Source organism: Triplophysa dalaica, chromosome 18 (genome assembly GCF_015846415.1).
Source record: "Triplophysa dalaica isolate WHDGS20190420 chromosome 18, ASM1584641v1, whole genome shotgun sequence".
Lineage (NCBI taxonomy): Eukaryota > Metazoa > Chordata > Actinopteri > Cypriniformes > Nemacheilidae > Triplophysa > Triplophysa dalaica.
Genome location: NC_079559.1, coordinates 3,294,273 through 3,316,705, shown reverse-complemented (window position 1 = coordinate 3,316,705; position 22,433 = coordinate 3,294,273). Strand labels below are relative to the sequence as shown.

The 22,433-nt window shown below is 35.8% G+C and overlaps 2 protein-coding genes across 2 annotated transcripts in view; both read right to left on the bottom strand.

Annotated features, from left to right (window-relative positions):
* Positions 1-476: 476 nt before the first annotated feature.
* LOC130440401 (scavenger receptor cysteine-rich type 1 protein M130) lies at positions 477-10,631 on the bottom strand. Its single transcript, XM_056773507.1, has 16 exons — positions 10,504-10,631; positions 10,297-10,407; positions 8,472-8,681; positions 8,176-8,376; positions 7,726-8,013; positions 7,311-7,625; positions 6,968-7,168; positions 5,227-5,532; positions 4,770-5,069; positions 4,196-4,507; positions 3,803-4,075; positions 2,496-2,798; positions 2,255-2,362; positions 1,960-2,040; positions 1,778-1,849; positions 477-1,674 (listed from the first exon to the last, which is right to left on the bottom strand). The coding sequence occupies exons 1-16, from the start codon at positions 10,610-10,612 to the stop codon at positions 1,247-1,249; spliced, it is 3,618 nt and encodes a 1,205-aa protein (XP_056629485.1). The 5' UTR covers positions 10,613-10,631; the 3' UTR covers positions 477-1,246.
* A 4,185-nt stretch (positions 10,632-14,816) lies between these two features.
* The window catches only part of kcnd1 (potassium voltage-gated channel, Shal-related subfamily, member 1), a 44,970-nt gene continuing 37,353 nt past the window's right edge, over positions 14,817-22,433 (bottom strand). Inside the window, exons 5-7 of the mRNA XM_056773442.1 lie at positions 18,277-18,369; positions 16,597-16,832; positions 14,817-16,497 (exon numbers count right to left, since the gene is read on the bottom strand). Coding sequence (XP_056629420.1) covers positions 16,293-16,497; positions 16,597-16,832; positions 18,277-18,369 — 534 coding nt within the window. The 3' untranslated portion in view covers positions 14,817-16,292. The remainder of the gene's footprint in view (positions 16,498-16,596; positions 16,833-18,276; positions 18,370-22,433) is intronic.

The following is a 22,433-nucleotide window of genomic DNA, read 5'->3' as shown; positions in this document are numbered from 1 at the left end:
TTCCAAAGCAAACTCATAAAATTGCAGAGCAAAGTTTCACAAGAGCAAATTGTTTAAGTTTGTTACAATCATGTATAATAAATGCAAACTAGGAAGATTTGATCTCATTGTAATGGAAAAGAAGCCTTTGAAAAGGAGTGTTAAGAAGGATGAAAAGGAACGCAACACTTTATGCATGCTCATGAATAAGCCGGGATAAAAACGGCTTTTTACATTTTGGGCACTGCACAAGAAAGAAAGAAAGAAAGAAAGAAAGACATTTACAAAAACTTTTATTTTAACATTCTTCTTTTTTTTCCTTCCTTAATTTTTAAAAAGCATGTACATACAAAAAACTTTAAAGAGCATTTACACATACACAATTCATTATCATAAAAAACACCAGAACCTTATATATATATATATATATATATATATATATATATATATTCCCATGAATTAAAACTACCAAATAAAAATCAGTCCTTCATCCTTAATCCACAATGACCAGTGCTTCCTTAACACACCATCTCCAATTAAAGAAGAGGATATCATTAATGTGATTATAATACGTGTATTCCATAACCACACGTGATTTCACCAAAGATTTAAACAAAGCCACAACACAAATATGAAGAAAGAAAGGCATTTGCATAAACGCTAAAACAAAACACAGACATAAAATCATAAAATTCCTTCATATTAATACAGTATATTATGCCCTATTATCAAAATAGTAAAAAAAATATTAAATGGAGCCATAATATTCAATAAAGAAGCACATGGGGGCAGGGAATGTATCAAGTTCAATAAATTTAAGACATCTGGTAAGAAATGAATCAAAAAATAATTTACAAAACCTATAATGAAGCATTAGTCTGTTCCACTTAGTATCTTAAAGATTTTCTCAAATATACAAATAAAAAATACAACATGTCTCCTTTTAATATTTTCTCTAACACCCTACATTGAAAGGGTAATTTATTCATTCTAATGTCATTCGAACCTGTTTTAATTTCTTTTTACAGCAGAACAGAAAAAGAAGATACTTTGAAGAAAGTTGGTAACCTGTCCATTGACTTGCATCGGTTTTGTGTCCATACAATAGAAGTCAATGGGTATAGACGCCGTTCAAGTTACCAACATTCTTCAAAATATCTTCAAAGAAAGTCATACAGGTTTGAAAGGACAAAAGGGTGAGTAAATGACGACACAATTTTACTTTATGAACTTAATGTGGAAGTTCCATGGTTACTCATCTTTCTGGTTAGGCGTGAACATCTACCTCCACTACCTCAATATTTGCATTTGTTTCAGCATCCATGATTACATCAGCTTGGGCTGGCGGGTCTGCCGTAGGTGTCCCTGCGTTCTCATTGGCCAGAGCCTCTATGGGAATGGCATCATCATAGTCCTGCTCTCCTTCTATCTCCACTTCATAGGTGACCTCATCTGCAAAAGTCACAGATATTCTCTCATGTGCACAAAAACAAAACACACACACACACACACAATGAGGAGGTTTGAATTTTAATGCTGTACCAAGCAAGGTCTCAGGTCTCTTGGGAAGCAGTGGAGGGTCAGGGTCGTCCTCATCGTGCGTTTGAGAATGGGAGACGTCATGGGCTTGTTCCTCAATGTCATCATATTCTGTACCAGCAGAACCTGCACTTTTATCATCTGCATCATCTTCTCCTGGTAAAAAAACTGATTAGATTGACAGATAGACCAAGAGATAGAATAGAAGACAGAATAACAAATGAAAAATATAGCAATAGACAAACCAGACAGATCTCACCTTTTCTTTTGGTTATGGCATCCACTTCCTCATAATCATCCTTTTCAAACAATGACACGTTTTCCTCAGAATCTGAAAAATGAGCTTGCTATATTTATTGCTGATGGATGTTTTACACGCACGAGTAACACTTCATGAACCATTAGCAAAAGCATTGTGATGAAATAATTATAATGGCAGACCTCTGTCCTCTGTCTCCATATCATTCATCTCATTTGCATTTAAGGTTTTGTCTTTGGCATCTTTTTTTCTGTAGCGTCTTACTAAAAAATGAAAAATCAAACAATTATGAATTTGAAGGAGATTGGGGTAGGTTAAGGTTATATTATTAGATTTTAGATTAACATGAATAGAAAGCAATTCAAATTTTAGTTAGATAAGTATTGGGAAACGCTGCCCACAGCAGACTAAATCGATTATTTAAATGTAGTCAAAATACAGAACTGTTTGTTTCTGTAATGTGCAAGTTGTACATACAAGCTGAAAGTAGTCGATTTCTCTGTGAAATCACACCCAGCAATCCCAGAATGCCCAGCAAAACACCGACTATAAGACCAACGTTTACTTGAGTTTTTTTCACTTGACCTGCCAGTTTAAATACACAGTTTAAGCCACTAAAGCAAAATGTTCAGCTTTGCAAAAATAAACAAGAAGAGGTGAAATAAACAATATAAGCTAAACTAGATTTTTGTGTGAGTACTGGATATAATGGATTTACCTTCACAAGTGATTTTAGCGCGTCCATTTTGGCATTTTTGATTCTTTTCTTTTTGTAAAAGCTGCACACACTGGTTAATGTTTTGGTACTTTTCAGGGCAGGTGACCGTCACCTGTATATCATTAGCCATCATCTCTGCGAATTGTTTTTCATCCAGTGCCGGACCTTTCTTGCAGTCGAGTGCTTTACAAACCTCCTCATTATCAGACTCACTAATGTTTCCACAGACAGATTCCCATTTATTCCGAAATTGGACCCCAAGAAATCCTCCGCATTTTTCTGTGGTGTTGAACTTAACACTCTCTGTTCAACAAAAAGTGGGAGTCAATTATACATACAGCTATATATAAAGCACAAACAACCATTAAAGGGATAGTTCACCCAAAAACGACAATTCTGTCATCGTTTTCTCAACCTCTTGTCATTTTAAACCTGTAGGCTACGAATTTCTTCTGCAGAACACAACATAAGATTTTTTGAAGAAGGTTGCACACATTAAATTGAATTGATGGTTTTGTGTCCATACAAAAGAAGTGTATGGGTGCAGGCACTGTTTGGTTAACAAAGTTATTCAAAATATCTTCTTTTGTGTTGTGCAAAAACAAGAAAGTCATACAGGTTTAAAATGACATGAGAGTGAGTAAATGAAGACAGGATATCCATTTTCGGATGAACTATCAGTTTAAGAGCACTCTCCTGTTTAGAGATGACAGAGCAAGCCAAAAGCTGTGATTAAAAATAATAATTATTTATTATTAATTTTATTATTTTTTAAGCATTGTGTTGTTAAAAATGAATAGGATTCAAGATTTGAAAAAAAATTGACCAGTTTGAACAGTTTTCAATGACTGTAAATGCTAATAATACATATATTTTTTTGGAATATGAGAGAAATATACACAAAACAGAAATGATCATTTTACTTAAACATATACCTGTGAATAGCACATTTTGAAAAACAAAGTAATTTTGTGAGTGGTCTTTTAATTTTTTTGACTATTTTTTTATTTTGCACAAAACAATACCAAAAGTTTTCTTTCTAAGCATTAATATCAATCTTTGACGGTCTCAATATTATTCATGTTATATTGTCACAGAATATTTTTTACAGTATGTAGGCCTAATGATTTTTAAGGTTCAAAGGACCCAGATTTTTTTTTTCTGAAAGTACATGTCTTAATATGTATAAAATATAGATACATATTTATATAGATTGATATAGATTGTGATATATTTATGCATGTCTCTGGGTCTTTACTTTTGGAGCCACTATAAATGTATATACTTTATAGGTGCAGTATACTTACTTTGACAGGCCATAGAGGTGGTATGATTACACGTGCCTTTCCAAGAGTAGCACTGCCACAGAAATGTCTCGTGTCCAATACAACTAAAATACCAGCCATTACGAGCAATCGGCCTAGTCCAGTCATGGATGACATTACCAAAACCGAGGTTGTTACATAACTGACTAAAAAGGACTTCCTTCTCTAACGAAACATACACTGCACACACATGCTCCTCATTTATGAGCATGTCCCCAGTGGATAAACCCGAGAGCGTAACGTTTGGATGTTTACCTGAAAAAGAGCAAAACCAGAGAACTAACCGTTACAGCAAATGCCATCTAGGATCAGACATGAGGCAGGACATGACTTTTTATACACAATACTGTTTACATTTATCCATATAGTTCTTACCATCACATTTGATGTTTAACTGCTTTCGCTCTATAATCTTCTGATCATCTCTTTCGCATTTCCATATATTTGTCGTCCCTGAGCAATTATAGGTCTTGTTCCACCATTCTGAATCTTCGATTGAATCTTTCATTGTATGAGATTTGTAGTTTCCGCACTGTAGATACTCGCACAACACCTGTCCTTCCTTTTTGGTCCACCCTTGGCTACTGACAAGCTTTACACTTATAGTTTTTTCTCCTCTGGAGCTCAGAGCGTGCACAGGACCACTGCATGCGTCTCCTTTCTTATAGAGAAACAGTCTGGTCCATCCTGATACACGAGGAGCAGAAACATCAGATGTCATCTACAGTATCTGTTTGTGCGTTTAAATGATAATTATACTGATCTTTACTTATTAGGACTGAACCTTAAATTTGTGTTGTAACGGAGTTGGAAATAAACTCTTCAAATGTAACCGCGCTACTCATCCAGGCTCACATATAGATACAATCAAATTTTTTGTCGCTAGTTTTGCACACAGAAAATGTCTGCACATGTCACTCCAGAAAAAAGAGATATGATAAATCTATACCTGAACATTTGAGATAGCCAGCGACGCAATCTTTTTTTTCCAAGTCATTGAGGTTACATTTGGCAACCGAGTCTGGGTTACTTTCACACTTGATTCCTGACAGCCCTTCAGTTTGGGAGAGTCCATACCGAGCCCCTCCAACAGATTCAGCCTGACCGCAGTTCAGTTCCCTGCAGATCGCATTCTGAAGACCTTCATCAAGACTGTCCTTGCAGACAGGCATCATTATCCCACCGTAAAACAACTTCACATTTCCGGCACATTTGTCTCTCGGATCCACCAGTTCAACTTTAATACTGTCTGCAAAAAAACACTGTTTATTTGGGGTTTCATAGGACGCTCAACCGTTAAAGAAATTTGATTTCATTTTACTGAAACATAAATCATATTCTTGCTAATCAAATACTGAACTTCACATATATAACTATTATATAGTATACTGTAGTGTGAACTTTACCTTTGCAAATCAGTGATGATTGATCCATGCAGGAGGAGTCTTTGTTGGGAACAAATTTGCACATGCTCAGATTTTTCATCTCCCCTAAACAGTACACACTATGGACCGTCACTGGTAAGCTTTTCATCTCGATGGGGTAAAGTGTCTTAACTGGATCTCCACAGCCCAGGTTTCCACAGATTTTCTCAGATTCAGTTGTTCTCCAGGTGTTTCGGCAGACCCCTCCACACCTGTTATCTCTACATACTTCCACTGTCCCCCAGCATCTCTCCTTGTTGGGGTTTGAAAGCTTCACACTCACTGACCCTACAGCCACACAAACCAAATATGTGACCCTGGATCACAAAACCAGTCTTAAGTAGCAGGGGAACATTTTTAGTAAACAACAAAAAAACATTTTATTGGTCAAAATTAAAGATTTTTCTTTTATGCCAAAAATCGTTAGGATATTAAGATCATGTTCCATTAAGATATTTTGTAAATGTCCTACCGTAAATATATAAAAACTTATTTTTTGTAAGTGCATGGCCTGCCACAGTATCCCTGATTAACAACTTCAAATGCAATTTTCTCAATATTTTTATATATTTGCACTCTCAGATTCCCAAGTTTTAAACGGTTGTATCTCAGCCAGATATTGTCCTAATCTAACAATTTATACATCAACAGAAATCTTATTTATTCAGCTTTCAGATTAAGTAAAAATCTCAATTTCTAAAAATGTACCCATGAGACTGGTTTTGTTGTCCAGGGTCAACATATATCTTTAAGAACATATGCATTTGTGACATTCTTATACAGACAATTTCTAATGCCAGTTTCCTTCCACTCGGACCATTTAAGCTTTCTTTTTACTTGAACAGAACTACTAGTACTATCAACATTTTTCAAAATATCTTCTTTTGTGTTCTGCAGTAGAAAGAATGTCATAACGGTTTAACTTGACAAGGAGGTGAACAAACAATTAAAAGGCGAATTAAGAGAAAATTTGATAACACTTCAGTATAGGGTGCAATTCTCACTATTCAGTAGTTGTTATTAGCATGACTAATATTGGCATATTGGCTGTTTATAAGTACTTATAAAGCACATATTCTGTATGACCGTACTCTACATCCCTTATCCTACACAATACCTACAGTAAACCTAACATCTACCGACTAACTATTAATAAGCAACAAATTAAGAGTTTATTAAGGAAAATTCAATTCAAGATTATTGAACTTGTGCATCCAAGGCAGCTTTCCAGGAGCAAAAAAGAAAAACAGAAAACATAGAAAGGTAAAACAAAGCACAGTGCATAGTGTTTATAGAACAAGAAAGATCATTCTAATAAATAATTAAATAGCGAGGAACCCAAACTCAAATGATTGATTAATGGAGAAAAAAATGGTTTGTTAATAGCGAGAATTGCCCCTTATACTGAAGTGTGACCGAAAGTATATATTTCAGCCTACTATTAAACCACAGCTATAAACTAGCTGAACTCAGCGTTAAAGTTTATTTAAAAGTACACTTTCATGAATTAAAATGGAGCTAACTTAGTCAAGTATACTAGTAGCATTTCAGTCCCTACAAGTATATTAGCTCTAGTACGTACACTCTGCCATTTATTTTACCCTCAAAACATGTAATCTTTACCAACTGTTCTGTTTCCTAACTCTGATGGATTTGCAATACATTAACACAAAAACTTCATTGTGAAGAAAAGGTATTGTAAGATGAAATAAAACCTGTGTACCTGCGCACTTGACAATGGGCTGGTTGGTGGTGTTTTCGAAGAACCCTTTGGATCCACAGCCCATTTCTTCGCAGAAACGAGGAGCCGTTTCATTGTTTAGTTCAACTTGTTTTTCACGTGAGATGTTCGTTCTCTCAAATGACAACTTGCGAACTCTTCCCTGGCAGGGCCGGTCACCTTCAATGAACACGAGTTCTTCCTCTGGTAAAAGGAAAGAAATAAAAAACCAGCAATACGTAAACTTACAAAATAATAATAATACAAAAAATGATGTTATGTTAAGTATATCGCATTTGCATATTATTTATTTTAGCCATGAATTGTATGTTAGATTATTTCTTACTTTGGCAAATGATTTCCTTTGTGATCTCCTTGGCAAATATGTTTTGATTTTTGTTTGATTTCTGAAGACATTCATGAAGCTTTGCTGAAGAGCTTTTGCATCGGACCATCCAATCCGTCCTTACCTGTTTCCCCTCTATAAACAGCTTTTGAGTTAAATCACTCGCTTCCCCGCAATCAAGATGTTTACACACCATATCAGAGTTCATATTGGTCCAGTCTTTGGTGCTTAAAGATTTCCAAGATCCCTCCAGCTTTACCTCTACACGTCCAGAACAGCGACCGAAACCATCTTTCAGACGCACCTCCAGACTATCTGACATCATTATAACAAAATTATAGTTCATTAAAACCATTCAAATAATGTTTAAGGTTATATCCAGATTGAAAAAAGTTGAATGCATAATGGCATGTACCTGAACATATGACTGTGGCACTTTGACATTTGGTGATCTGGTGTTTGGCCAGGCAATGAAACAGCGATTCTTCATCGCCTTGACACTCGACGTTACTCAGCCAGCCGTTTTCTGTCCACCTGTCCTGTTTCACACCAAACACCTCACCACATTTAAGCTCTCGACAGACCACTTTCCCCAGGTTATGGGACAGGTTGTCACTGTAACACACTCCACGATCAGAGCCATTAACAACAACAACCACAGGTCCAAAACATGGAGATGTAAAGTTGCGCAGCTTGACGACGTCTGCAAACACACAAACAAAAACTTGAGCTTAATATTTGAGGTTAACATTCAATCAAACACGAACTATGTAGAACTAAAATGATACTGTAGCTGTAACGGTATAGAGAGAGAGATTTCAGCTAAATATATTTTAATTGATGTATGTTGATTTGGACAAGTTACCTTGGCACGTCAGGTGTATGCTGGGATTTGTGTTTTCATGTGTTATCTTTCCAATGGCACCACAATTCATCTGTGCACATATGCTTTCTGGAGCAACGTCTATTTGCTGAAGAGAAACCCAGGATCTTGTAGCGACATTGTACTCTTGCAGTGACCCGGAGCAAAGATTGCTGCCATTCTGCAGTCGAAATCTCCTGTGTTCTGTGGAGAAACACACACATTTCTCTGTAAATGGCTCTCACCCGACGAACCCCAAAAAACGTTGAGAGAGCAATAATATAATAGTGCACACTTACTGGTGCAGATCACACTTGTGTATTCCGAGCAAGTGTCATTGTATGGCCATTTCATACACTGCCATAAGAACTTTGTGTTGTCTTTTCCCATAACACACTGTAAGTGTCCACTGTGACTGCTCGGTTGACCTTGAAAAATGTCCGATTTTGAAATGTAATGACTTTCCCCACAACCAAGTTCCTTACATGCGCTGTTTGCTTTCTCCTCATCTGTCCAGGATTTAAAAACATAATAATTGAATAATTGCACATCATTTTGTAGTAGTATAGTGTTCTTTGATTGTGAAAAGGTTGAAATCAGAGCAAATCATGTACTCAGTAAATTGTCCTCAAAGGATTACAAAGGTCATTATTTCATTTTAGATTACTCATTGTAAAGGGGTCATATGGCGCGAACAGGTGTTTGTCTGTGTCTTTGGTGTTTCCCATGCATGTATTAGACACGTAAAATTGCTAAAATTAAAGTGTGGGAATGTGCGTTCTATCTAAAAGCAAATGCTCACCTAGACATGCCTGAAACGCCTCGTGTAACCACACCCCTGATTTGACTAAGATCGCCCAAATGTATATGTAAGTAAATTGGGTTCCTTACTGTCAGTACAATTGCTTAAGAACCTGATGTTCCAAATATGGTATGAGACGTTACATTTCTAGTTAACTGGTTAACTGACCAATCATAGCAAACCTCGCTTTTCAGAGCGATGAGTTTTGTTAAAAATCTGTGCGTTTCAGAGAGACGGAGCAAAGAGGAGATACAAACATGCACGGTATGTGGAAAATACAGCGTTTTTTAACCTTAAATCGTGTATACACATTGAATTATGTCTAAAACAAACAATAATATTCCTTTAAGCCATGCCGTATGACCCCTTTAATACAAACTAGACATACCTTGGTATTTAACACAATGCAATATATTGCGGTAATAAACATGAAGGGTATTGTTACTGTGAACCTTTGTTAAAGTAGTTTATTATTCTAATTGTTTTTATTTTTAGGACACACAAGAGTGTTTTCAATGAGCCAGTTCAAATTGACAATGCTGTGAATACTGTTAATGTAAGTATGAATAAAAAAGAGACCATAGACGCCTGACAGAAATTAAGACATTTTAGTCAAAAACATAGTAAAGCGGAGGTCAAATATTTTACATTCAAATACTAATTCTATTTTTTTCTTCTTTATTTGTGTTCAATTATATTTGAAATGACTTCTTTTGAAATTTTATGTAAATATTTGTTCATATTTTAATAGGTTTTCAAACTTGATATTAAAAGGGAATACCACAGTCAAAGACATCAGGACACTTTTTGGCCAACAGTGTTGGTTGAATGCTGAGGTGGGAAGGTATCTGTAGTTTTTGGAGAAATACTTTTCTGCATTTATTTTATACTGTTCACAACATTTTATAAAAAAAAAAATATTTTAACACATTAAAAATCTACTTTCATTTGACTTAAATAAGGTAAAATTTGAAAGTACTTAAATAATGAATTTAATGAATATGTATTCACCAAACGTAGTGCAACAAAATGCATGATATATGCTTTATAATGTAGTGAATAAACACTGTCCAAAGTAAAACCACTGACAGAATACACATTTGAAAATGTACTTTAAAGTAAAAATACTCTTAAAATACACTTCTGGTAGAACGTGCATGTAGTGATGAAAAATAAATTAGAAAATGTGGCAATAAAATGAAGTTCAGCTGTCATTTGTTTATCAAAAATGTTGGGTGTCACTTAGATATGAATTAAACATAATTATTTATGCAAACTCTAATGATAAAAATCTGTTGTTTATTGGTGCCTCACACACTTACCCCACCCGGAGTTACAGATGCCAACAACACCGATCTGTGTTGTTGAGAACTGAACCACACCAGCACATTTATCCATCTGCCCATTCATATTCAAAGTCAGATTAACACTTCCTATGTAAAAAAATATTACATGTTAAAATAACCATGAGCTTATCTTAATTAATTCAAAAAATATTTATTCATCAGTAATCCTGTCGTAGCACCTACCAGCACATTCAACAACAACAAAGTTATCTTTGCAATTTCCATACGTTGGCGAAACATAGGAGCAATCCTCAAGTCTCTCTGATTCAGATGAACACTCTACCTGATCCATCCAGTATTTTTCAGGCAGAGAAGAATCTTTGTATTTTACCAGTTCTTTATCGGTAACCTCAAGGCCCCCGCACCCCAAAGATTTACACACCACCTCAGCGTTTCTGACACTCCATCCATGATGACACACCAAACCCCACTCCTGTTTATGAAAGACCTCCAGTCGGCCTTTACACGGGCTGACGGACCCCCGTAAAACCAACCGATCCAGACCTGAAAGCAGATTGTAGACATTTTAAGAAAGAAGAAAATTACACTCTTCAAAATGTCTCTTTTGGAGAACCGTTCTTTATTCAAAGGTTCTTAAATTAACCATTTAGTTTTATACGTTTTCATAGTCAAAAAAAACGTTTTTCCACTTCAGAACACTTCATGAAACACAAAAGTTTTTTCTTATGGAACAATACAGGCAAAAAAGTGGTTCTGTTATGGCAGCGTGTCGTGCGATTCCTCTGAGCTTTACAACGTAATATAAAGAATAAAAAAGTAATGATACATAAATATTAGCAGTGTAAAGGTGTCTTTCGTAACCTTATATGGTGTTTGGAAAATGTGGCTTTGAACTCTGTGAGTTGAGAGCTGAAACCACACAGTGTGCAGAAAGCGTGGTTTGTTATCTGTGGCCTCAGCTCTGAAAGTTTGTCAAGTTGCATGTGTTTGCAGATTGAGAGATAAACCCACTTCACGGTTATACCTGCGCATAACCACAGAAATAACCGTGCTTTTTAACACAGGCTCTGAGGGACTTGACATGATAACCAATGCTGGTCACTTTATGTTACTTAACCTGTTTTAATATGTTTTATTAAAGGCGTGAAATGCGTAAATTTGCTCTAATGTGTGTTCATAAATATATACAAACAACTACATGAGGTGATGCGCAACAGGGACGGTTACATGTACAGTGCAAATAACTGCAATAATATATGAAGCAACCAAATTAGAAGTTATATAAAGCATGTACATATATTACATCCACAGTAAAAAAAAATCTGTGTTTTCCTTAATATCAGTCTCAAAAGTCTAATAAAATGACCATTTTGAAATAGACTGAATTAAAGTTTTGGAAATTTCACATGCGGCTGTTAAAATACAACACATATGATATAATTAATCAAAACCTCATCTGAGCCAAGTGAACAATGTATATAGTCACTAGAAACTGTTTAGTTGAGGTTTTCGGATAATTTTGTACAATATTATTAGACTACACTGTCAGAAAAAAGGTTTAAAACTGTATCTTTGTACCTTTACAGGTATATAAACATGATATAATGTTTTAACCTTTTAGGGTTCCATAATGACCTAAAGGTACAGTTGCGTGTCTTGTACCCCCAATATTTAACTGGCACACAATAGGTCCTTAGGGTACAATAATGTACCTTAAAAAGGTACCGGTAAATTTACCGGTAATTACAAAAATGAACTTTTAAGGGTACACTGTAAAGAATTTCTTTAGAAATTACAGTACTGCTGGCAGCAGTTTGCCAGTAACTTACTGTAATTTTACATTTATGCCATTTACTGGCAACAGTTTGTGCAAAAATATATGATCATTTAACATTAACAAGTCTTTATCCCTACAGAAACTAAACGATAAAATAATAGCCTCATGCAAAGCATTCTGGGAACCAAAATTAGAAAAAAAGCTGAAAAAGGTTTATGTGGATTTCTGGTTAGGCTGCTATTTTATCGTTTAGGTTCTGTTAATGTTTAATGTTCATTTATCTTTGCACAAACTGTTGCGAATAAATTAGATAAAAATAAATCTACAGTAAGTTACTGGCAACTAGCTGCATAACTAAAGCAAAAATGTTTACAGTGAACCGCCTAAGCAACACAGCAGTCTTAAACCAGCGTATAAAATATATAATGTTCTTATTATTATTAATTTCCTGTTTCTTTTTAAATAGTTTAGACATTTATGTACTTAATGTCCAAGACAAAGTGCCCCTTTTATCTACAATCAGCATGGAGGAAACATTATTGTATAAATATTAAAGTATTGCAAAATGTGAATCTATTAAGTTTATTATTAAAAATGTAGACAAAGCAGCCATGTGATAACACTTTCTATAAAGACAGAGTAATATTACAGTCATTATGCTTTAAACTACACAGCGTATTTCAATGTTTCACATTATTTAATATTGTCATCGGGTCTAATGAAGACTTTCTAATGAATATATAGTATATTTCTAAAGAAGAATTTTAGGAGCAATGAATCAGTGTGCTGACACTTACCTTTTTTCTCTTGTTATTCATGATAATTTATAATTACAATGAGTAAAAAGGACTATGAATATATAGATGGGCTCCATTAAAATACCATTATAATAAGTTTTTAACAGGATTTGTTTAAATTAATGTATATGTCTTTTTTGTGTACAGCATTATCAGAAAATTTAAAGTGTCACTGTGATTTTCACACTTTAGACAAACCCCGAATGTGTGAACTAGATTTCCAACTGTAAATAAGTAAATAAACAAATTACTGTTACTATAGTTTATAACATTACTATATTCACAGTTAGTGTTTTAAACATGCATTGAAAAATAGATTAAAAATATGTAAAAAATTTAAACAATGCAAATCATGTGTGCTGCGTTAACAATACATGTTACTTATATTTTTAACAAGAAAAACAATAAAGATTCAGTAAAAGTCAATAATAAAGTCAATAATGAAATCTAAATCTGAGGACAAATTAAAAGGTAATATTTCCTAATTTATTCTGATCAGGTTTTGCACAAATCAGGAAATCCAAGCTTATTTTTTTACTCAAATTTTTGCAAAACATTATTTGCAATGAAAAAAATTTAATTTAAAGAAAACTGCATTCTACTAATGGTCCCTACCATATCATAAACGCACAGTTATCTAAATCAAATAAATGAACACATAAAATGACACTTGCCTTGAGCAGCAAATATTTGCAAATGGATAAGCAGAAACCACATGATCGCAGAGATGAGAACACAGAAAGAGAGAGAAGATTAAAGTTATACCTGCTTATAAGGGCTCTGTGATGTCACATCCTGTTCCCGCTCTTTCCACCTAAAACCAACTTCATTTCATTTAAAAAATGACCTTTGTAGGATGTAGACATTTACTCATTAGCAGACGCTTTTATCCAAAACAACTTACGGTGCATGTGTCTTTTATCAGTATGTGTGTTCCCTGGGATCAAACGCACAATCTTTGCATTATAAGAGCAAATAATGACATAACATTCATTTCTTGGTGAACTATTTTTTAAATCTTGCTGTATCTTGCATTCTCTTTCAATAACTAAATGCCGTTAAAGGGATAATTCACCCCAAATTTAAAAATGTAATTTTTAATTTACTCACCTTCGAGTTGTTCCAAATCTGTATGAAACATTGCTTATAACCGAACAGATTTTGCCCCCCATTGACTCCCATAGTAGGCAAAAATGATATTTATAATTATAAGTAATTATATATTCATAAATGTTTTTTGTTCTGTTGAACACAAAAGAAGATATTTTGAAGAATGAAAGACAGCAATCAGCTGAGTCAATGAGGGGCTGGTTATATATAATCTGTCTGGTTATAAGCATTCTTCCAAATATCTTTCTCTGTGTTCATGAGAACAAAGAAATGCATACAAATTTGAAAACAACAGGAAGGTGAGTAAATGATGACAGAATCTTCATTTTTGGGTGAAGTATCCCTTTAACAATAAAATGTGAGGGCTATATGTTGTTTGCAGCTAGAGGTCAGTGTTTTGTAACCATTGAATACTAACACTGATTAAAAATTATAAATAATTCAAAGATTTCTATTTTTAATCATTTGTAAAATAACATTAGTTGAAGTAAGAGGAAAAAGAGAAAGTAAGACATGAAACCAGTTAGGCAGACAAATATGAGGGAGAGAAAGAGAGAGAGAGAGAGAGAGAGGTGTAGTGTCTCTCTGCATGTCTGATCTGTCTCTACTACATGTCATTGGCCGTTCATCGCTATATTAAAAAAAGTACAGATTTCAACTCTAACCTTAATCATAAAATCACCAAGTTTATGGTCAAGTTCAAGTGACACAAGTGACATCCTGAAAAGAATGAACAATAATCTGCAAGTTTGAGAAGATATGAGACCTCAAACAGAAAAAAAAACAGAAAAATAGAAGCACTTAATCGAAGCAAAAAATGCACATCAGATGCCATTGAGAGGCGACACACATTCAGCTTCTGAGTTCACTTTATTAGTGAAATAGACTTTACACATCTGTGCTTTTGTTAACTAACTCTTTCATCTCCAACCGGGAGCCGTTTCATCCAACAATCCCTGCCGAACACAAGAGCAGGTCTGACCAATGACTACATTTACCACTTTACACCAGTTTAATGAAGCGAGAGAACCAACATTAAAATAACTTAATGCATGTAAACGGATTAACAATATATGTCTCATTACAGTCAAGTGCAAATTTGCATTCCTTACATTTTTTTTCATTTTCATATACAATCATATCTTACAATATTATGTTTCGTTTCTTTTTTAGTACAAAATAATTACAGTATTATTGCCTGTCTCGCTGCCGCGTATGATTATTAAAACCATAACAGATGAGCATCAAAACAAACGAGTGACCATGTTTTATAAGCATGTTAGATGCATTTACTGTAAAAATAGCCAACTGGGGTTCGCATGTACTCATCAAGCTAAATGAAAAATAAGTAATAACAGTGGTAACATCCTTCCGATCGCTTCGATTCAGAAAGACATGATGCATTAAAAACCCTCATTTTTTCCATTGGAGAAAACACATGCATGGATACCGCTGCGGATATTTTTACACCGTATGAGTGATCAATTAAAACAAGTCTTTCTCAATCACTCCTCATACACTCACACGAAGCCGCACCTCAGATGTCTGCGAAAAACATGCCTGAATGATTGTTTTTTATTTATTTCTTGTTCTTTTTTCTGTTAATGTGCACATCAGGGGCATCATATTTGTTCATTGCTACTCTTAAAATATCATTTTTTCAATGTCAAGAAATGAGGACGAACCAAACGAGTAAAATAAGTCACATGCAAAACTATGTGAGTAGCATGTCGGCGGCCTCATTCTCTGCCATGGAGTCTACTATACATCAACATGCATGTTCTGGGTAAGATTTGTCAGAATTTCTTTTTTTTGTGGGGTTTGAAGATGCATGTGCTCTAAAGAGATATGATACAAATATTGATACATATACACCATCTCGTTCATCATTTCCACAATCTGTTGCCATCAAATGCGGAACGCAATGTTGCATCTACAGTTTTGACATACTGTCATTATGACCTTTCGTAATCTCGCCACGCAACTGTGTTATACAGTGGACATATAGGCATAATTCCTGCTTGTTTAACATTGCATATTTTTTAAAAGGTTAAAGGCCTTCGATGCCACCACGACTGTAGATTTCAATGTCTCATCTCATCCACTCAGCGTCCAAAGAATGACGCTTCCGTCCGGTCTGCGTGAGTTGTCCGGGCGTCTCTGCCTGAAACAGGGTCACTAAAGTCAGGTCACCCGAGTCCACGCCTACAGATCTCCATTTTAGATTCGCGTCTTGTCTTTTCTGTGGCATTACGATCGTTCCTGGGAGAAGCCTCGTCCCCTTGGTTTCCATTGTGCAAAAGGGGAAGGTTTTGTGCTTGTGGTGGTTATAAGGAAGAGATCTTCACGGTCTCGTGGGTGAAGGAACCAGAGCGCGAGTTGCGTAAGATGCTGTGGAAGGCAGGAGACGGGGACAGGCTCTCGTCGGGGGTGTTGGCAGGAGGGGTGGGTATGCTGATTATAGCCGCTGTGAAATCTCTATCGTCACAGTTTAGCTTTAGGTCTTCTGTCCGGGCGTTGAGACTGGACCGACTGCACACGCACACACAAGAATTGTGCATTAATGATAATAATTGCAATAAAGTACTTGGATTTGCAAAACTGATTTGTACAGGGTTTGCGATGTCGTACCTTTGGTGTCTGAAGGGTTTGTGCACCTGCAGCGTGTCCAGCTCCTGCACGCTGCCGCGGCTGACAGATACGGTGGAGTTGGCCAGACGGATGGCTCTTCTCTTGGCCCTGCGGGGGCAGCAGGACGTCGACATCCCCTGCTGGCTGGAGATGGAAGTGCTACGGCTGGTGCGGTAGCCGATGGATTCTGTCATACACATCTCACTGAACGTAAGCTCGTCTGTGAACTCGTGGTTCTGTGGAAAAGAGACATCAAGAGGAAGATTAAAACTTTCATCCATTTTAGAGTGCACAAAAAGCATGTATTTATATTCAAGGGGTCGAATAGGTGTTTTTCTGTGTCTTTGGTGTGTTATAAGTTGCCCATGCATGTATTAGACATGTAAAATTGCAAAAATTAAAGTGTCAGAATGAAAGATGCATTCTATCTAAAAGCGAATGTTCACCCAGACCTGCCTAAAACGCCTCATGTAACCACACCCCCACAAATCTACTTCAGTTCGTGGTACGAGTTAACTAAGATCGCCCAAATGTATATGTAAGTAAGGTGGTGTACCTGTCAGTACAATTGCTTTAGAACCTGATGTTCCAAATATGGTAAGAAGCGTAACATTTCCGTCACACGCTTGCAGTATTCCACCAATCACTACGCACTGGTTAACTGGCCAATCATAGCACAGCTCGCTTTTCAGAGCGATGAGCTTTGTAAAAAAATCTGTGCGTTTCGGAGAGGCGGGGCAAAGAGGAGATACAAACATACACAGTTTGTGGAAAATACAGTGTTATTGTACCTTAAATCGTGTATGAAAATTGCATTAAATCTAAAACGATAATATTAATTTTAGCTCATAAAATGACTCCTTTAAAGTTGTGTCCTGCACACGGAACATTTCGTGATTTTGTTAAATTTCGAGACAAATTATAATATGTAAACATACTAAATATTATAAGCACAATACATAAACCATAACTGTATTAAAAGGCAAATTCTACAAGCAAAGTCTTTATTTTTTTATGTTTACTTATTTTTGGCCTTTAAAGTTTTAAACAGACAACAGGAAACGTGAGATGATAAAAGGGGAACAGAATGGTGCCCAGAGCACCATTGTGCAATATTTTGATGCTAAGTCTACTTACTGTAACTACTGCCACCAATAATGTTTATTACAATTTCTTACATTTTTAAGCACACTGTAAACATTTGTAGCCAACTAAAACTAATTTGGTCCAATTGATTTGTCCCATCTATTTGATTTAATTTTTTTTTGAGTGTGCAGTCAAATTAAATCTTCAAGGCAACTTACTATTTTGCTGTTAAAAGTCACCATAACTGCTTAATTTTTTAAGTTGTTATGAATAAGCTGCATTAAAATAAGTTGAAATCCAAAGTAAGTTAAAACAACAACAACAACTGGGTTGAATACAAAAAGGAAAAACTGAAATAATAAGTTGAAATCACTTGTTAAGGCAATTTGATTGTAATTGATTTAAAGGTTTTTTTGTTGTTGTTGACACTCTTAACAAAGCATTGCAGAACTACGAGTATGGTTATTTCTGTATTTTTACAAATGTTTCAAATGTAAAAACACCCCGTTTTCTATCACCGGCGATAAACAGAGTTTTCAAACTCGATGGAAGTATAAGAATGTGGAAAGAGACGTTCAGGAGATCAGTACTCACTGTGGTTTTCTCCAGACAGTGTAGCAGGTGATGATGTTGGTGTTCAAAAGTAGACCTGTTCTTCAGAAACATACCGCCATCGCCGTCTCGATTCTGAAGCATCAAAAACACAAGAATATATTTAGGACAGACATCTTTTACATCTTAAAACAAAACCCTTATGTTAATGCAACTCTATTTAAAGAATAAAGTGATTATTTTCAGGCTTCAAAGCATCGAAATAAGAGTAGTACATCACAGCTAAGGCATCTACTAAACAGCTGGATGTGTGTTAAACCCAAACACTGATTTTGATGTATTACCGTAGTCACCAAAAATTGATAAACTGTCGTCTTCGATCTTTATTTAAAAATGAGATCTGCCAAGTCTGACCGTGCCAAAGGTTCGACCTTGCTTCACCTCCTGTGACAGATCTTGTCAAAGCCATTGGCAGGTATCCGGTAACTTCTAAAACATCTTACTGTAAACCGATCACAGGAGAGGATGTTGTGCTGTAAAGAACCAGTCTGAAGGAGCATCGGTCACCGTGTCTTTCCTTTGTGCTTCACTGATATCATCTGGCCCCAGACTTCTTTGTTGTTCAGGTGTTTTACCACTATATCCCTGCCCTCATCTGGAATTAGCCTATCAGGAGCCTTCAAAAGCAGCAGATCTTATCGAGGGAAGACATGACGGTCATTGTAAGTGGGTGCCACGGTCAGGAAGGAGCAAGGACTTCTATGTCTTCTACGCGAAAAGAGCGACGTAAGCCAAACCTAAGATGAGTCCGCCAAGGTTTGGATGATAAGATCTTCAATAATCAGAGTAGGTTTGTTTTTGCTAAACTCAAACTCGCTTTATACAGGATTTGAAAGTTTCATCACGTAGGATGTGAGTTGGAGCGAAAAGCAATTTTACTTCTCTGATGGAAAATCAACACGTGTCAATTCTCAATCCGGATCCAACAGAACCTTCCAGATCTAGATCTGAGACCGACACAACAACTAACCAAAACAACTTATTCCAATATAATTCAACGCCACAAGTGTCCCAGAGAACCGCATATTCCAAAATTCCCCAAAGTTGCAAATAAATTCGAGAGCTGTTTCAATAAAGAACACAGTTTGTTATCTTGACGGAGCACAGTTCATTCCGCAGCCATGCGAAATGAGAAAATTAAAGAATCTCCATTTGTCATAATCTATTTGCTGTCTGACTGGAGTCGCAAAGTGAATTGTTTTGCCACCCGATCGCAAGTACCCAGGTTATAAATCCCAAATAAATACATTTCAGTGAAATCCACCGGCCACAATCCTCTCCTCCAGAACGCTCCATCAGGAGAGGAGATTTTCGTCACTGCAGAAGAACCTGAGAGCGTATTAAACCATTAATCACTGGCATCCCATTGGTGAAAAAGAGCCGATACGGACGTCACATTAACAACACTATTTTCTCAGTGGAGATAAGAGATCAAACCACTGGATAACAAAACTAGCATCGTCATACATGTACATAAGTAATTTATCACATCACAGGCCGACTAAATCTAATGTCCCTCAGGAAAATAAGAAGGGTTTTTATTATAGTAAAAGTATAGTAACAATGTTTCTAGGCAGATTTATTAACAATCGGATTACCATAGTTTTACTTCTACAAGCATATTAAAAAAATGAAAACTATGGTTAATTTTTGTGGTTCACAACATTTTTACCTTTAAAGCTGTTTTTACAGATATACTCAATCTATATCAAAAAGGTGTTAACATGTGCAAAGCTTGCCTTTATGATGCTGGTTATGACTAGAGCTGTCATACGATTCATCGCATCCAGAATAAAAGTGTGCAGCGCATACTTATTGTGTATTTATAAACGCAATAAAATACACATATTTATGAAATATTTATTAATTTAAATTATATATAACTGTATGAGAAAATATAATGTATACATGAATGTATTTGGATGTTATTATACATACAAAATGAACATACACAGTACACAGACCAATATTGTGTACACAAACACAATTAATGGCGATTAATCATTTGACATCCCTATGAGTGGTTTCAAGAGCGTTGCTTTGATGTTGCTAAAGTGTTGATAACAGATCACTATGTTGTTGCTACGGTTTTCTGGGTTTTTGCTTTCCACGTCTCACCTTCAATGTAAATCGATGGGATTTTCTTGTCATTGCAGTCCTAACTATGAGACTACAACCCAAAAAAAAAACATTGATGTGTCATTTTGCTGCAGGACTTTTTATTTTAAAGATATCTTTCATTTTTCACCCTCATTTCATTCCAAACATGTATGACTTTCTTCTGCGGTTCTCAAAAGAAGATATTTTGAAGAATGTCTTTATCAAACGACATTGACCTCCATTGACTGGACTTCAACTCAACTTTATTTATATAGCGCTTTTTACAATTTTCATTGTTACAAAGCAGCTGTACATGAGACACATTGAATACCTGAAAAAACAAGAAAAAGGTGAAAACAACAAAAGATAGACAAACAAATGCTCCACACACACAATATGCATACATACTTACACACATTGACATAGATGCACAGACACAAACACACTCGCACACACACACAGTGAAAGCACACATTTGGGATAAAGGAGAGAGAACCACAGGTCAAATATAAAACGGACTATAAACTCTTATATGCAATATTAATTATGTCTAACTTCTAAATTCTAAAGCAGCCCCCCCGGCCAGGCAAATAGTGCAAAACAATATGTAAACGGTCGCGAGGAACCCAAAACTCCAATTGAGAAAAAAATCTCAGGAGAACCCAGGCCCAACTAGGGGATTCCAGTTCCCCTCTGGCAAAAGCTGCTGCCTCTGCACAAGCTCAACAGTACTTGCACGACAAGGCTAAATAAAAAATAAATAAACTTACTAATAAGGTAAATTATAGATTTAAGATTACCATTAACAATCTAATAGCATTTGAAGTGTTGTAGAAAAATCTTCACTGAAACAAAATATCGAAATATCTTCTTTTGTGTTCTGCATAAGAAAAAGCCATACAGGTTTGGAATGACATGAAGGTGAATCAATATATTTTCCTAAAAACGTATATGTAGTCATCTATGCATTGGTTTACAGAGATTTTCCTATCGTCCTCTCAGCAGAGGTCGAGACTTGTGTGTTTTTCTTGAGCACTGAACGACAGTGTTGAGTTGCAAAGGAGAAATCAAATCCAGAACAGACAGAAGGCTCGAAAAAAAAAAAAACTTGGCCTGGTTTATAAATAGCACTGCAGGCCGGTTAGTAATGGCTTTATAGATCCGTGCTGAAAAAATACCCTCACTCGAGGATTGTAAATATTGGATTATTGTGGTTTTCACAACCTGAGAAGATTCTTGTGAATAATACCTGCCGCATTAGTGATGCTGTGGATTGAATCTCTCTTCATCTCTCTCTCCGTCTCAATCTCTCTCGGCTGCGGATAAACATTTGAATACAGCTAGTTTCTCCTGTGCCATGAATATAGATTTCAGTGTGTTTACAGGATAAAGCTTTGCTGTAATCCCTGTGGTTATGAATATGTTTGTGATGAAATGACAGCCAGCAGGCCAGTGACAGAATTTAAGGCTGCAACATTTTAGCATGAAAAGAATAAAACGAGTGAACAAATCTCATACTGTACAGACTCTATAGAAGCCTGGAGGAGGATTTTTATACATTTACATGATGTGTTTGCATTAGGGAGACGGTTTTATCCAAGGCGATTTATACTGATAAAAACAATCTATGCATGTTTTTATCAGTATGTGTCTTCGTCTTTGTTTCCTCTTCACATCCACAGGTTGAACGCTTAACTCAGAGTTGGTCATGTTGATCTAGTAGTACATTTCGAGTAAACACGCCCAAGGGCCGAACTGCAGCGCACGACATAAACACACATCCACAAACAGATATTTTAACACGCTTGTTTTCCCCAAGACGGAAATTACAGTAAAATAACTCTAACAAGCCAGTCACCGCAAAAGTGCATAGGCATATTTTTATTTCAATATAAAAACTGCACTTAATCTATCTTATCTCAAAGAAGAAAATATTATTATAGCAGAAAGGATGAAATGGCAAAAAGATATTTCCCGAAACGCTGAATCATCTTGTGATAAACAACCCTGTATTCTTACAGCAGATAGGAAGGAGAACC